Here is a 16,661-nt window from a genome sequence, read left to right as displayed (position 1 = left end):
TATTATCCTTGTCAATGCGAACTGTTTGCACAATTGATATTTGCGGTGGTGGGAAACTTTCGTTAAAACCGAATGCATAAGATAGCTATAAAGTAATATAAGATATCTGCAGAGTGTATTTCAGACATACTTAGCTTGAATGCATATTCAGAATGCAGGCTACTGTGTCTTTAGTGGGTAATTATTGCTCAAGACACTGTGTTTAATTATATAACACTTTATTATATACAAAACACATCATCACTCGCTACACTCCTACTATCGCCATTCTCTGTCTCAGTTCTGGTTTACAGTAACTTCGTGCTTGGCTCTGCATCAGCTTAAAGTTTGATTACAATTAAGTTATCAATACACCACAACCCTCCCCCTTTTATCACAAATATGTCTGTCTGGGGGTTTTCGAATTCTGGTGGACAGACGCAAATGTTGTGGCACAGCTGGTTTCTTTGGTAACCTGGTTGAATTATCAGCAAGTCCGGTGGATTTAACATCCAGTAAAACTTAGGCCCAGAAGACGACACAGACTTATCTAGCTGGTGGCCATCTATCTACCATCTATCTTTGGATGGTTCTGGAACTCTTCATATCAGGCTGTTTGGAAATCATGAAAACTGGAGGTGGATGTATGCAGCCATCATCAATTATGGTTCCTCCAGTCATGCATCTGATCGACATGTCGGCGCCATAGCTGACCATCTACATTTATAGTGTAACGAAGCTGCCCATCCTTGGATTGACGATTCCAAATCTCAATCGTCTGTCACCTTGACTATAATTTCTTACTGCCACTTTATTGCTAACTTTAAACCCTCGGTCTGCAAAATTGTAGGTTCCTTTTCGAACTCTGTTTTCTGCCCTACTTTAAGATCTTAAACTAAATCTTTCCCTATCTTTTCTTTGCACAATTTTAGTTTATTCCCAAGTTTTATTGAACATGAGCTTATATATTTTAAATGAAAATCTTACTCCTTTCCCCCCTTTCCCACCAAGAAATTAAGATAAGGAAAAGGAGAAAGAAAAGAGAAAAAAGAAAACAAAAATCTGAAAGGATTCAAATTTTAACATCGTTCTAGATGGTTTATTGAGGTTGTTTTTGCTCTCACTGAGCTCGCAGTCTACCAGTCTGCTCTTGCACTCACTTCTACAGAGTCATTTCCTTTTTTTGGGGGGGAGGGGTCTTCTTAGTTTTAATTATATATCTTTTTCTTCAGCTAACAACAAAGTCACAAATTTTTCAAAAGCTGCATATAGCATATGTTTAGAATTCTTGATGCAGTGTTAGCATACACTTTTATATTTTTTGGTCTTTTCTCACTTTATCATGTCAATGTTCAGTTTTCTTCATGACTTGCAAAACTTTTTTTTGTCTCTTTATTGTTAACATATTGTGTGATCAACCTTTTCCCAGGAACTGGGACATACATGCCCCATGCATTGACTACATTGAATAAGGATCAAGGACTTTTAAGACAGTTTAGAACCTAAAATTTGCTGAATAAATTGAAGTGGCATGTGGAACAACCTATCGCATTGTTTTTGTTAACTTTTCTACCTGGATACTTGTTTAAATGGCCAAAATGAATAGAAAATTAATGTCTGTAGCCCATGGGAAAAAGTTAATTATGTTTATTAAATATCACATTTGTATTTATGCCACATAAAATTCAACAGGAAAATTACAAAATATTTAAAAACAGCATATCTTTAGAATTTCCGATAGACTGTTGCCAAACTTTTTTGTGTATTCACTGAATTATTTCTTTAAAAGCTAGCCACTTGCACGGCCAAGATTATTATAAAAAAAGAAAAAGTTAGAAAGAAAAGAAAGAGTTCTTATAAAAAGGTGCAATGATTTTCAGAAGTTCAGCTAGTATAATTTCATAAAAATATTTAATATTTCTGATTAGGTATCTCATAATTGAAATGCATTCTTATTTAAATTAATTACATTAAAAAGTAGAAAAACTTATCTCCTCTGTGCAGAAGTGTGTTTATTGTTTTTAAATTGCTGAGTAAACTCTGTAACTTTGCATATTAAATTTGAATATATCTTAGGCCCTTACTGTATGGCAACAACCTGATGCATGGAAGATAAAAGTATTTTATTTTTGACCACTGCAACACATTGCTTTCATAGAGCTGAGTTTGTTAATTAAAATTGAAAGAAAGAGAATACATTTTCCTGAATGTCAAGTCTTGCACGCTGGAGATAAAAAGTGTTTTATTTTGAATAGTATTGCTGCTGCTTGCTTCCAAATTGTTGGGTTTGTTAACCAAAAATTCATTAAATTTTTACAAGATATGAAATAAATAATAAATCAGATTCAAAATTTGGGCTTCCACCTGAACATGTGCACCTAGCACATGTTCAGGTGGAGAACTATGTTATTCAAAATTTGATGGCTCCTAGATACAATTGTTTTTTCTTGGGAGAACATGTATTTATTCTTCATTATTTAATTTCTTTAAAAATAATACAGTGCAATAATATTAGGTGGCAACAGTTTGAAAAGAGATACACTATTTATAATGAATCCATGCAAAATCTAATTTCAAGACTAATAGCTAAAATTGTTCATATTTGGCATCATACATAGCCTTGACACCAAAATCCTAAAATAAGAAATGAGAGAAAGAAAAAAAAAAAAAAAGCTGCTGTATGCATGATGAAAGCTAAGTTTCAGAATTCGTTAAAGAGGATAATTGTAATGTGCTTCCATCAGTATGCAAAAATGCTGAAATTCTCAAAGGAGAGACTATAATCACAAATCACATTGGCAAAAATGTTTGGAGAAGTTGAAAGCCATCTGGAGAATGCTGCAGTCATACTTATATTACCACATAAATACTTTTTACTTTTGGGCAGCATAATTGGTGGATTGCTGTATAAATATTTTTTGACGATATGCAGTACAAAGTCTGTAATCCGTACGTCCATTATCCGGAATGCTCTATAATCTGGACCTCAGAGCCGCAAACGTTTTTTGGTACTATTCGGTTTCTTGGGCCGTAAAAAAATTGCAGCGAAAATGTGCGCGCAAAAGCGCCAAATCTAGCAAATGCGCCCATTTAACAGCGCGCCAAATCTAGCGTACTCGCTGATTTCAGATTGCACAAGTTTATAGAGTTCTATATTTCTTAAGACGCCATTGAAATACTAGTTTAATTTTTAAATCTTTTTTTTTATTTTAAATCCTTTTTTGATATCCTATGGATTTAACAATTTGCGAATTGCCCATGACGAAAACTCGGCAATAGAATTTTGGGTAAAGTGCAGAATCACCCACTGCTTGATGCATTTTTAAGAATTGTACATACTCGGTATCCATGTGCACATCGACCTATTTTCACTTTAAAAAAAATCCTAGAATTTCACAAAAATGGCACTGTGCACACCCTTGACTTTAACTATGTACACATCGACCTATTTTCACTTAAAAAGTAAAAGAAAATTGACAAAAATCCAATTGTTTTTACCCTTCTAAAAAGCGGCAAACAAATAAGTGAGCGATTCTGCACTTTACCAAGAATATTTTCAAAGAAAAGGCATCATTCATTATAGAAAATTACGTTTGTACAACCAACGAGATGAAATTATGCTTTAGCAACAAGTCGGTAGCGAAATAGTGATGCAGGCATCCATTCAGTTATGTTTAGCACTTTTTATATAAATTATAATAATGATTTGAAATAGTTATTTACTCTTATGCTTCCATTCAATCATGTTTAGCCTTTTCCATATAAATTATAATAATGAAAAAGGGTACTTTTCCGTTTGGCCGGCGCAATTTCCCATTTCGCCGGCGCAAGCGATAAAGTCGCCGAAAATGGTAGAACTGATGCCAAAGCGAATATCTTCGCTGATAACCTTTCACGGCACTTTTTCAAAACAAGTCGCTGAGATTTATTATCAGATTTACCTTTTTTTTTTTTTCAATATTGGCATACAGTTACACAGAATTTTTTTAATTATAATATTGAAATAATTCTTGCACTTTAAACTCCATACTGAGATTTAACTTGAAATTAATGTAGTAATTAATGAAATTAATGTAATTCCTGAGAGAATCAGATTTTTGTAGCATATTTTACGTGAGATGAGATAGTTTGGGATCACGTGATATTAACCGGCGAATCAAGAGGTTATACCATGAAAGCATAGTAAATCTTTAATTTAACATCTTTAAATTCTTAAATTAACGTATTCTACAAATATGTCAAAAATGGATGAAAAACCAATGAAAATTTGGGATTTGCCCAGGACAGAGGAAGAATTCGTCAGATTTTTTCAAGCGAAAGGCGTTTTGCCTAACATTGCTATTTGTGAAAATAATCATGAAATGAAATTATATTTCGGAGACGAAATTCAATGGCGTTGCAACCTTTCAACTTGCCACAGTAAAAGAAGTATACGGAAAGGCACATGGTTTGAATCATCGAGATTGAGTTTCTTGAAGTGTTTAAGATTCATTTATGGTTGGAGTGAAGAATTAACTTCAGTTAAATGGTGTGAAAAGCAGTTGGAAATCAGTCACGGAACAGTTGTGGATTGGAATAACTACATGCGAGAGGTTTCTGTGGATTCTTTACTTAAACGTCGACAATGCAAAATAGGAGGACCTGGTATGATTGTTGAAGTGGATGAAAGTATGTTCACGAAGCGCAAAAACAACGCGGGACGGATTTTACCACAACAGTGGATCTTTGGTGGAGTTTGTCGTGAAACAAACGGATGTTTCCGTGTGATGGTGCCAAACCGATCCATGAGTATTATATTAGAGGCAATAAATGAAAACATCGAAAAAGGAACTACGATATATTCCGATCCATGGAAATCATATTGCACTGAAAAACTGGAAGAGGAAAGTTTCGAACATTTCAAAGTGAACTATAAATACAATTTTGTAGATCCGGAAACTGGAACGCACACGCCAAAAATTGAAAGATTATGGGCAAGCGCAAAATGGCGGAATAAGAAACACAGAGGAACTGCTCGGCATCATCTGGAAAGTTACCTCGCTGAATTTATGTTGCGAAAGGACACAAAAGACCCATTTGAAAAAATTCTAAACGATATTAAAATATTTATGCTTCCAAAATAAAAAAAAAAATTAAAAAATTCTTAGAATTAACATTTGTTAACATTTTTTTTTTTTATGTGTACACTGTGTGTTGTCGCCAATAAAGTCTGCTTGGCGAGATTTGCGCCAGAGAAAGGGAAATGGCGAGGCTTGCGCCGGCGAAACGGAAAAGTACCTAAAAAAGTATTATATGAAATTAACCTTTCATCTAAATTAAAACATCAATCTTAAATAGTTATTTACCATTATACTTCCTTTCTTATCACAATTATTAGGGTTGCCGCAATTATTTTTGGCAGCATTGGCGATTTTTTACGGCCCTCGAAACCAAATAGTACCCTTTTTTTTTTTTTTTTTTTTTTTTTTGTATGCTTTATTCATGTGCACTGGGAGGATGTGTCTTCAGATATGTTAAAAAATTCTTGACATAATTTATGGCCAGCTGCTATATTTTATTGTGAGGGCGATGAAGATGATAGCCACGAATTTGAAGGTTTTCGGACGTCACAAACTAAAGGTGAAATTTTCCTGTTATTGGATTTTGTAAAGAAATGTGGAGAAGCGGTAATAAATGAAGATGATATAACTGAAGTTTCTCATTGCAATGACAATGTCTCAATCGTCAATCAATTAACGGACAGCGAAATCTGTAGTATGGTTCTAGGTCCAGAAAATAGCACTTCCGATAGATGCTGTTTATAGAATTAAAGAGAAAGTATTAGCACAAAAAACGAAGCAACTTGAACAACTTACATTGAAAGAAATGTTTAATAAAGTAAATATTAAGCCCCTTCCCTTTTTTTTTTTTTTTTTTTTTTTTTTTTTTTGTAAATTTTGATACCTTTTATATCATAATTGCTCTTTATTTCATAAATTATGGTTTCATATTTTTAATTATATAATTTCTGCATGCCATCTTACAAGATTTAAATTTATGATTTATAATCAGGAAATACGGACTTTGTACTGTATATAGTTTTGCTGCATGGTGTGATTCTACTGGCTTTACCTCATCAATGCTTTTCTGCTGCTTTTCAGTGGGGAAGCATATAATCAGAAAGTGCCTAATAGTCTCAATTTGATGATCTCTTTTAATATGGTACTTCAAATTATTCAATAACCATCTAATGGCTTTAAAAATCCTGCATAACTGTCCACAGTTACTATAATGTCCTACTTTTATATACGCACTTCAAAGTCATTTTCTATCTTTTGGCTCATTTCGTGTCCACAGTAATGATTGTTTCTGAAAATGATCAAGCCTTCTAATTTGCTAAATTCTCTAATCCTCTCTGTGTAACGATGACGATGCACATTATGACTATTAATAAGAAAAGGGTCATCATGACTTTGCAATACCTATTTTTAAATAACAGACTACAGTAAGACCCCGCTTAACGCGGGGGATACGTTCCATCGAAGTAGAGCGTAATGCGAAACAGCGCTAAGCGAGGCTATCTTAACATGTAAATAAGGGGGTTAGGGGAAGACGGATAAAAAATGGTTAGGCATTAAATTTAATAATTTTTTTAATAAAAATAAAATCAAATATTTATTTCTTTCAAAAATAAAAACAATATAAACGCATATACTTTTTTAAAAAAATAAAATTCTCAGTCAGATCATTCAGTCTATTCTAGGTTTCCAATTTTCTGCCTTTTTGTCAAGAAGGAGGCATTATGATAGATTGGCTTAATGGCATATTGCGTTCAATTTTGTCGTCAATCCATATAGACAGTCGTTTTTCCATTTCCTCTATAATGTTATTTCTAGAATGGGTAATTCTAGTTGCAGAGCTTGACGTAGTTGCAGTTGCCGATGACAGTATTTTTTCTTTATTCTTAAGAATTGTCCTTATTGTTGAAGTTGCCAAAATCAATGCAGCACTAATTTGAGATTGACGTTCACCAGAATCTAATCTTCTAATAACTTGCATTTGAGTTTCCAGTGAAATGCTTTTTCTGGTTGCTTTCTTTTCTTGTTTTTTATTATCACCCATGATAAAAACTAAAGATCATAATATTTGTCACTGTATTAATCGTTATAGTATTATACAAATTTAAACTTACAATAATGTCAACAAATGTTTCAAATGATAAAAATGCGTCCACCAAGCAAGAAACACAACTACACTGTTTCGGATATGTTATTTGGAAACCTAGCGCTGCGCACAATTTCGGAGAATCCCCGGGTTGAAATAAAAGAGTGCTAAACTGAAACAGCGCTAAATGAAACAGCGTTAAGCGGGGTCTTACTGTATCTTGTATTAGAAAAGCAAAAGATGCATGTTGCTGGACACACTCAGCTGATCAGTGTTTATTAATATTTAACAATGTTTTTATCAAGAACACTGTGTAAGTGAACTTTTTGATTGATTTGATCAGTTGATTTATTTTATTCACTTTACTGCTGTATGTTGTGCAAAGTTTGATTAATGTTTTAAAATAAAATAACAAGATAGTTGATCCACATTCATTTAATATTATTTAGTTTCATTTAATCTTATCACCAAGTCTCAAAATGTATGTACAACTTTAAACTTGGATTTATTCTGTACTTCTTAATTCTCATTCTTGTGCAGTTCATACTGTAGTGAGTTTAACTCTTTTGTTTATTCGATTCATGAGAGAATTGGGGGCCTACTAGTAGTATTATGATGTCCAAAACTGGCTAATATTAATATAATAGAAGACTGAAAATCCATCAATGCCTGAAATCCACATAGCCACATTTTAGATTCACTATTCAAATGGACTTATGGTAATAGTGGAGATTATTTGTTGTAGTTATTCTCATTCAGTATTGAAGCAGGCTACCATATTCTATTGATAACTGCAATTTATTATTATTATTATTATTATTATTATCACTAAATAAGTACTTTTTCAAGTGTTTTCAAACTTGTGTAAGTAAAAATGGGACTTTCTGGTTACTTGTACCCTCACTGAAAAGTCAAGCTCATTGCCAGGTTTATTTGGATACCTTTAGATGTATTCTAAAAATGCATTCAGTGCAGCATATTTTTTACATTTTTCATCTGCCATGTAAGGCACGCACACTTCTTCATTTTATGTGCTGATGTTCTCTCTCTGCGCATAGCAATCTGTATTCACTTTAAAAAATGTATGCAATCTCAGTGCCAAAATGCTAAAATGAAGGGGGGAAAAAGAGGCATATGATGCTTATAAACAAGCCACATTACTTTTTGTACATGCAGAAATTTAAATCTGAAATTTCATGAAAAACAATGAAAATTACAGTCCACTGCTATGCTAAAAGTTAAAATTCACATAGAAGGGATTGTAATCTGCAGCCACTCTGTCAAAAATGTCCTGAGAAGCTGAAATCTGTCTGTGGAGATACTATGCATATTTGGACTGCCTCATAAATGCTTGGTAACATGGTGGATTGACTCATCAATACTTTGTTCCCAAGATTTTCAGTGGAATGCAGATAATCGGAAAATACTGCAAAAATTAATACAATAGTAGGGCTGGCATTAACCTTTTCACCACATGGTGCTGACTTTGCAATTTCTAAACCCTGCCACATGGTTTCTTCTTAAAGTTTTTTTTCCCTTTCTTCTTAAATTCTGAAGTTTTGCTGCCTGGTGTGATTCTACTGGCTTTGGTGCAGGGCCTGCCCTGCCTAGCAGGCTACAGCCAAAATGTGCTCATGTTGTAAGGTAACTGTCAATTTGTGGTATAAAGCTGAGTTACCTTTCACAATGTAGCATAAAAAACCTTGTTTTAAAATATGTTGATCTTGGCTTTTTTGGGACATGCGAGATTTGGATAAAAAAACGCGCATGGATTTTGATTGGACATTTGCGAAGTAAGTCTGCCATTAAAGTCCCTTGGAATTATCCAAGATGAAAGACTTTTGTTCATAAACTACAAGTTGAAATTAAATTTTAGTTCTAATATAACACTGAAATGTTAATCATGTCAAGAGTAGGAAGAACTGTGAGCACAGAATTGCTTTCATTAAATTATTCAGTGCGCAAACTCTGAAATATTTTTCTCAGATATTCTTGTATAATTATGTTTTTGAGCAGCAATGAATCTTCAATGTATTGTTGGAGTTTCCATTGTTACTTTTGGGTACATTTTGTATTGTATGTTTCTTGGGCTGCTGCTTTGTTAACAGTTTGTTGTTATTAGAACAAAAAAAAAAAAAAAAAAAAAAGCAATACCTTTTGTTGAATCAGAATGGCAAGTTCTAAATAAATCCTGATCTTTTATTATGTATAGTGACTGTGTAACTGATCATGAAGTAATGACTCTTAAACTGAATGTAGGACTTAATCTGAAATAGATTAACTTTTATATTTTTATATAGGTGTTTAAAAAAGACTAATTTTTTGTATGTTTTTATTCTTATTTTCGTTCTATGTAAATTTACAATATATTCAGTAAATAGTATTTTTCTGTTAAAATGTCAAAAATAATATGGCTTTACATGCTTATTATGAATTTATTTGCTGACCTTTCAGTTGTAATTTAAACTTCTGAGTAGTGCAAGTTTTTGGATCTGTCATGAAGACCTGTGTTTAAACTGCATTTATTAGCTAAATTTGTATGATAATTTATCTTAGTCTCTAATTTCATAAACTTAAATTCATTAAGACAACATTAATGTTATTCAAGAAAGTAAGAAAGCAAAATATCTTAAATTATAAATTAATCAAATGAATGAAAGGGGAGTACTATTAAAACTCCAATAAAGTGAAAATTAAGAATGCCAATAAAGAAAACTAAGAATTACAATTGGAAGATTACATAAATTCCATCTACAAAATTGCAATAGGAAAGGGAAGAAAGAAAAATTAAAACCAAAGGTAAAATGAAAATTGATTTGATAAAAACCAAAAGGTAAAATTATTTTGAAAAAAAAATTGAAATATTGTAAAAGAAAAAGTGACAGTTGGAAAAAATTGCCTTACAAGCACTAGCTAGTAGTAGTGGAAAAGCATACAAATTGAGATGCAAAAATTGCAAATAAAAAATATAGCAGTATCAAAAAATTACTGAAAAATGAACAATTGAAAGCGATATAATACTGACTCTTCAAGGGGTAGTTAACTTATTTCGCACTCTTTCCAACTGCTCAGACATTGTGTTTTGTCATTGCTGTGCATATGTAAATTAAAAATTATTATATTTAAATATTCATTTATGATCTGAAATCTGCATATCTCAGAGCTGTATGAATTTTTGATGATCTGCTATACAAGTTCTCTGTCTTTCCCTCTGTCTCTCTCTCTATATATATATTAATTATTATTATTATTTTCATTTTAATAGGGTACTGCTGTAAAGGTGCAAAACAATAATAATGCTCCTGCATCTGTGACAAAACGACAGAGGCCAAAATTTTTCTTCAACCGCCCACGTAGCTGGCATGCTGCAAAGCCAGAAGAAAGTGCTTATCCTGAAGAAGATCTTTTAACGCGTCACATTCGCTTGCAGGCTGAAGCACGAGAGGCATTGGCTCAAGCAAAAGATATGGCTAGAATGCAAATGGAGATAGAAAGGCAAAAGAAAAAGAAAAGTCCAATAGCAGATATAGTAAGTTACATTTAGAAGTATCTTGAAGAGGATATTCATATTGATTACTTGAATTTATCATAGTCTATGAGTATATGTATGTGGGGATTTTAAACGATGAACAAATTAATTAACGAAAGACATTTTAATTACACAAACGATTATTACATAAATTTAACATTTAAGAGAATTAAACAAGTAATGATTCCTTAAAGTTCTTTTTGAACAGAAGCAGCGTCTCTGCTCCCACGTCAATCGTCTATCATCTCAAAACGGTAATTTCCCTAATTTTTGCTTGGCGCCTTCGAAGCTTGTAGAGAGAATGACGTCACGGCATCTGGTTTTCATCACAGCTCCAAGCGATCGGCACTACATGTTCGGCCATCCGAGGGTGGACTGGCCCTCCAGGACACTGCAAAATACAAAAAAAAAACAAAACAAAAAAACAAAGCAACAAGCAAGGATATGCAATAACAGAAATAAGTGTTCATGAAAAATATTAAAGCGCTGTCCATTTCTTGAGGAATTCGATACATGTGGTGGTGCATATGGGCCCCTAATGGCATCCTTCCTTTATTACGTCATAGGTGTTGCCACCCTTAACTTTCGTTATCTTATAAGGTCCAAAATACTTCGCTCTTAATTTTAAGTGTGGTCCGAATTGAGTCCTTTTGATTGCCACTAAGTCACCAACTTTGTATGGTTGTGCTTGTCTTCTTTTGGCATTATATGTCTTTTTATTTTCCTGTTGGACTTGGAAAATTTGCCTCTTGGCTTGCTTTCGTAATTCTTCTCTTTGAGACTCGAATTGAGATTGAAACTCACTTTCTATCAGTTCTTTGAGCTGATCGGTGCCCCTACTGTTCATTTTAGTACCATAAGAGTAATTCGAACGGAGTGGTGTTAATGCTTCTTTGATATGCTGAGTTAAGCGTTCTCTGAACTTCGTGTGTATGTTTATACCATTCGGTTGGTTTTTTTAAGGACAGTTTCGCTAATACTGATATAATGACTTGGTTGATTCGTTCGACTTGTCCATTTGCTCTCGGCAGGCCTGTGGTGATTAGATGATGTTTAATATCTTCTTTAGCATAGTAGTCAGAAAACTCACTGGATGTGAAAGCCGTTCCTCTATCAGAAATGATCTGACAAGGGCTTCCAAAAATGGCCTTCTGATTCTCTAACTTCGCTATCACCTCGGCTGAGGTCGTAGATTTTGTTGGATAAATCCAAGTAAATTTAGTAAAGGCGTCGACCACTACTAATATGTGCTTGTAGTTTTTATGGGTACTTTCCAGAGGACCCAAGTGATCTATACGATAGTTATGCAACGGAATGACCTCCTTAAATCGCGGATGTAAAAATCCTTCCTTTTTCCCTGCTTTGCGATTTATTAAGATGCAATGAACGCAATTCGCGATAACGTTTTCTATTTTATGCCGAAGTTTGGGAATGAAATAGTATTCATCCGGGTGTTTCTCTGTATGTTTGATACCAGTGTGCCCTTTCTTGTGAGCATCTTTTATGATTTCAGTCTGCATACTTTCCGGTACGACTATCAATTCTTTACCGTCAATAAACTTGTATAGTACGCCATTTCTATTACAATAATTGTCATAACTTGAGGTTTTCTATAATTTCTTAATGGTTTTTATTTGTGTCATTTTCCTAAGCAAGTTTTAATTTAGGTAGGATATTTTCAACAGAAATACATAAGACGTTTACAGAAGCTCTACTTAGAGCATCTACATGTGGCATTCTAACACCTTTACGATGCTCTATAACATAATCGAATTCCTGTAACAACAGAGCCTAACGAGCAACATGCGTCGCTAAATCTCTTTTTTCTATCGTCCGTTGAAAAGCTGAACAGTCCGTCACTATCTTAAATGAAATTCCCAAAAGGTAAATACGGAACTTTTTCAGTGCTTTTACGATCGCGAGGACCCCCAACTTGTAACTTGAGTACTTTTTCTCTGCATCAGAGGTTTTCCTACTCATAAAATACGTGGGGTGAAAACTGCTATCTCCTGGAGGTTTCTGCATTTGAATCGCCCCATATCCTTCTATGCTTGCATCTGTGTGTAGTTCGGTTTCATAATGAGTGTTATAAATTGCAAGTACAGGCTTCTTAGCTAGCGCTGATTTCAAACGATTGAATGCGATCTTTTGTTCTTCTAGAAACCTAGAGGTTTCACTGAATTCGAACTTATTACCCTTTTTTAGCAGGTCGCTAAGTGGCTTGGCAATTATAGAGTATTTATGAATAAATTTTCTGAAATACCCTGTCAGCCCAAGAAAACTTTGGATCTGTTTTAAATTAGATGATTCAGGGAAATTTATAACAGCTTGTGTCTTCAAGGTGGATGGGAAAATTTTACCCTCTTCTATGACATGATCTAAAAAGTCAATTCGTTTCTTTAAGAATTGGGATTTTTTAAAATTTATTTCCAACCCGTATTCACTCGCTAGATTTAAGACTTGACTCAGCCTCTCGATTCCCTCTTCGTATGAGACGGACAAAATGATGATATCGTCCATGTACGGCAAAACGATGCCTTCGTTAACTAACGGTCGAAAAATGGTATTTATGAATCTCTGGAATGCAGCTGGTGAGTTACAGAGTCCAAACGGCACTTTCAAAAATTGGTACTGTCTTTCATGCGTAACAAATGATGTGTACTTCCGACTTTCCTTTTCGACGTCCACGTGAAAAAAAGCCATTTTTGAGATCAATAGTGCTGAAAACACGTGCTTCTTGAAGGCGGTCTAGGATATCCTCAATCAGGGGAAGGGGAAATCTATCCTTTACGACAACTTTGTTTAAACAACGATAAACAACGCAAACTCTTGGTGTCCCGTCTTTCTTTTTAACGATGACCAATGGGCTGGAATATTCCGAAGAACTCTGTTCTATAATTCCTGACTTTAGCCATTCGGATATTTGGGTTTCAACAATTTTCTTTTCCGCAAATGGTAATCTACACGGTTGATGCGATACTGGTTCGTTATTTTTAACGCAAACTTTTAACTGTATGTCCGTAGATTTGGCCTTATGTGGCATATAGTTCGAAACTAACTGTTGAACAGTCTCTTTAAAGTAGTTTGGAACACTAGGTGCAATGTTTATTTCGTCTTCGTTACTAGCTATGTCAACAGGTAAAACAGATACAATATTTACTTCCTCTACACTCTGTGACTTATTTTTTATGGTAACCCCTTTTTCGTTTATTAATATTTCACCATTTAATACTACGTTTAAGCCTAAAATGGCTTCATGTGTCATCACATTGTTGTCTACTACACAAATATCTGCAGTACACTGGAAATCATTAATTTTAATGTTACCTTTAAAGAAACCTAGAGGTTTTACTTGACATTTACCGAACCAACTCAACGTTGAACTTACGGGCACGAGGCCTTCGATATTCAGTTTATCAAAAGTCGATCTACGTAACAAAGTAGTTTGACTTCCTGTGTCTATTAACGCGGTTACACATACATCATTAATTTTTACTTCTTTGGTCAACTTCGAGACTACATCAATATTCAATCAATATTCACGGGTGATACTTCTGGTTTCAAATTCGTATTTGAGCATTCGAAACTTCGGTGCCCAAATTCTTTACATTTAAAACACTTGACTCCCTTATCTTTATGAACACAATGTTTGGAAATATGACCGCTTTCACCGCAGTTGAAACAGGTTGTATTACATTTAATTTCAGGAATTGTTCCTCGACTATCGGTTACGTTACACTTTGTTTGGTTAACAGAATTTTTTGAGTCATATTTATGTCTAGATTCAAATTTTTGTTTACTTTCAGATTTTGTTTTTGATGTTCGCGACTTTTCCTCATCATCACATATCTGTTGATAAATCTTCAATTTGTTCTTAAAATCAGTTAATGTTTGTGACCCATACAAGCAAGATTTTTTAAACGCGGAGTCTGGTATACCATCTATAACATATCGTATTAAAGCAACATCTTCAATTTGACCATTTTTAGCAATTCTTTTCATATTTAAAAAAAACTCATCAAATGTTTCATTGCTCTTCATTTTTTGTTTTGATAATAAACTCATGCAGTTTGGCCGAATTGCAGCTGGACCGGAATTCATCAAGAATGGCATTCTTAAAAACTTGCCATGAGTTCAACTTTGGTTCACTAAGAACAAATAGTTTTGCTTTGCCTGTCATCTGGCGTTTAGCAAAAATCAGTTTTTGTAATTCATTTAACTGAAGAATGGTAGCTGCATCTTCAAAACTTTCGACCCAACTACTGACATTTTCGTGGCTTTGGCCATCAAATTGAGCAACAAAAGATTTAATGTCTTCAATAGTAACATTTATACAACAGTTATGAAATACATTCGACCTGTTTTCAATTCTACTAAGAATATTATCATTAGCACATTGGGAAGGAAGTTGTCTCACTGTGGCACCAGAATTGTTTCTTAGTTTCGTTTCATTTTGAACATTATCATCTACTTCATTTTTATCCCCACCATCCACACCCTCTAAATCACTTTCGTTTTCACTTTCTTCTAAAATTACATTATTTTTAAGCAATTCTAAATTATTCAGATAAGAAACAATTCGGGTTGCTAAGTCATCTTGTGTGCCAGAGCTATCAATGCATAGAACATTGGCAATGGAAATTAATTCATAAGCCTGAAAAGCTTGTTTGATTTTTTCTAATTTTTCATTAAGTTCTTTACTATTCTCTGCTAAAGAGAAACCACTAAATTGTCTTAACCTTTTTCGATTATTTCTGTCGCCCACATCGTTAAATATTATTTTGTGTAATAATTTTGTATTATGTGCTTTTTCACTTTTCAGGACATCTTCCATTCCCGGCACATCAATTAGAAACATAGTTAATAAAATTGAGAAAATCACTCACTTCATATAATGGTAATCCACGATGTTCCTAGCTCTATAATCCCGAAACAGAAACGAAACAATGTACTTCCATACCATCCAAGGATCACAAATGGTGTCGACAAAAGGCGAGTACAAACAGGTTATGTCCGATGGATTTTTGGCCACAATTCATGTCTTGACACTTGACATCCAGTATTATTAAAAATTATTCCACAGTCTTTAATAGAGCTGCACACTATTTACTCACTATTATGCAGTTTCGGTTCAGGTAAATCAGCATACATTCCTAGGAGTTTGACGAGGTTTTTGTTCGAAACATAGTTGATTATACATCGTAAAATAGTCCAGCACAGCAACAGTTATTCTTCAAACCGGTAGTAATCCAGTAAAGCAGGTAAAACTACAGTTCATTCGAGTGCTGAAGTGCTATCCCACTTCTGAGAAAATTTTTATGGGGATTTTAAACGATGAACAAATTAATTGACGAAAGACATTTTAATTACACATATGATTATTACATAAATTTAACATTTGCGAAAATTAAACAAGTAATGATTCGTCAAAGTTCTTTTTGAACAGAAGCAGCGTCTCCTCCCACGTCAATCGTCTATCATCTCAAAACGGTAATTCCCCTAATTTTTGCTTGGCGCCTTCGGAGCTCGTAGAGAGAATGACGTCACGGCATCTGGTTTTCATCACAGCTCCAAGCGATCGGCACTACATGTATAACACAATTTCCAACTCTCCAAATAGATCATAACATCTCCTGATTTTTAGTTTTTATTAAGCTTTTCATGGCGGTTATCATATATGCATCAGCAGTTCATCCTCGTATGCAGTGGCATGCTGTTTAGAGCAACTCACCTTGGAGACGGTGTGTTGTTACGGTAGTACGATCTTGCGAGAGGGAGTATTTTGTGCAATCCTAACTTTAAAAAAATAATAATAATAATAATTAAATTCATTAAAAATATTTCTTATGAATTTCTTTGATCTTTTTCTGTAATGGTATCTAACAGTAATATAATCATAAATACAGAGTATCAAGAGATTTTGAAAAAATTTTAATTAAAAACTAAATGCAAAATAAAGTATTTTACTTATCTTGATGACTTAAATCTATATCTAAACATATGCAAAAAA

At 33.8% G+C, this 16,661-nt stretch overlaps 1 protein-coding gene across 4 annotated transcripts in view; it reads left to right on the top strand.

The window, feature by feature from the left end:
• The window catches only part of Schip1 (Schwannomin interacting protein 1), a 225,802-nt gene that overhangs the window by 172,979 nt on the left and 36,162 nt on the right, over nucleotides 1–16,661 (top strand). For all 4 annotated transcript variants that reach the window (XM_035373776.2, XM_035373783.2, XM_035373772.2 and 1 more), the window contains exon 6: nucleotides 10,388–10,651. In XM_035373776.2, the coding sequence (XP_035229667.1) occupies nucleotides 10,388–10,651 (264 nt within the window). The remainder of the gene's footprint in view (nucleotides 1–10,387; nucleotides 10,652–16,661) is intronic.

The sequence above is a fragment of the Stegodyphus dumicola genome, chromosome 1 (assembly GCF_044657685.1).
Source record: "Stegodyphus dumicola isolate Sdum_Otavi_A_Nest chromosome 1, ASM4465768v1".
Lineage (NCBI taxonomy): Eukaryota > Metazoa > Arthropoda > Arachnida > Araneae > Eresidae > Stegodyphus > Stegodyphus dumicola.
Note: the sequence above shows the minus strand (reverse complement) of the source record. Positions and strands in the feature narration are given on the sequence as shown.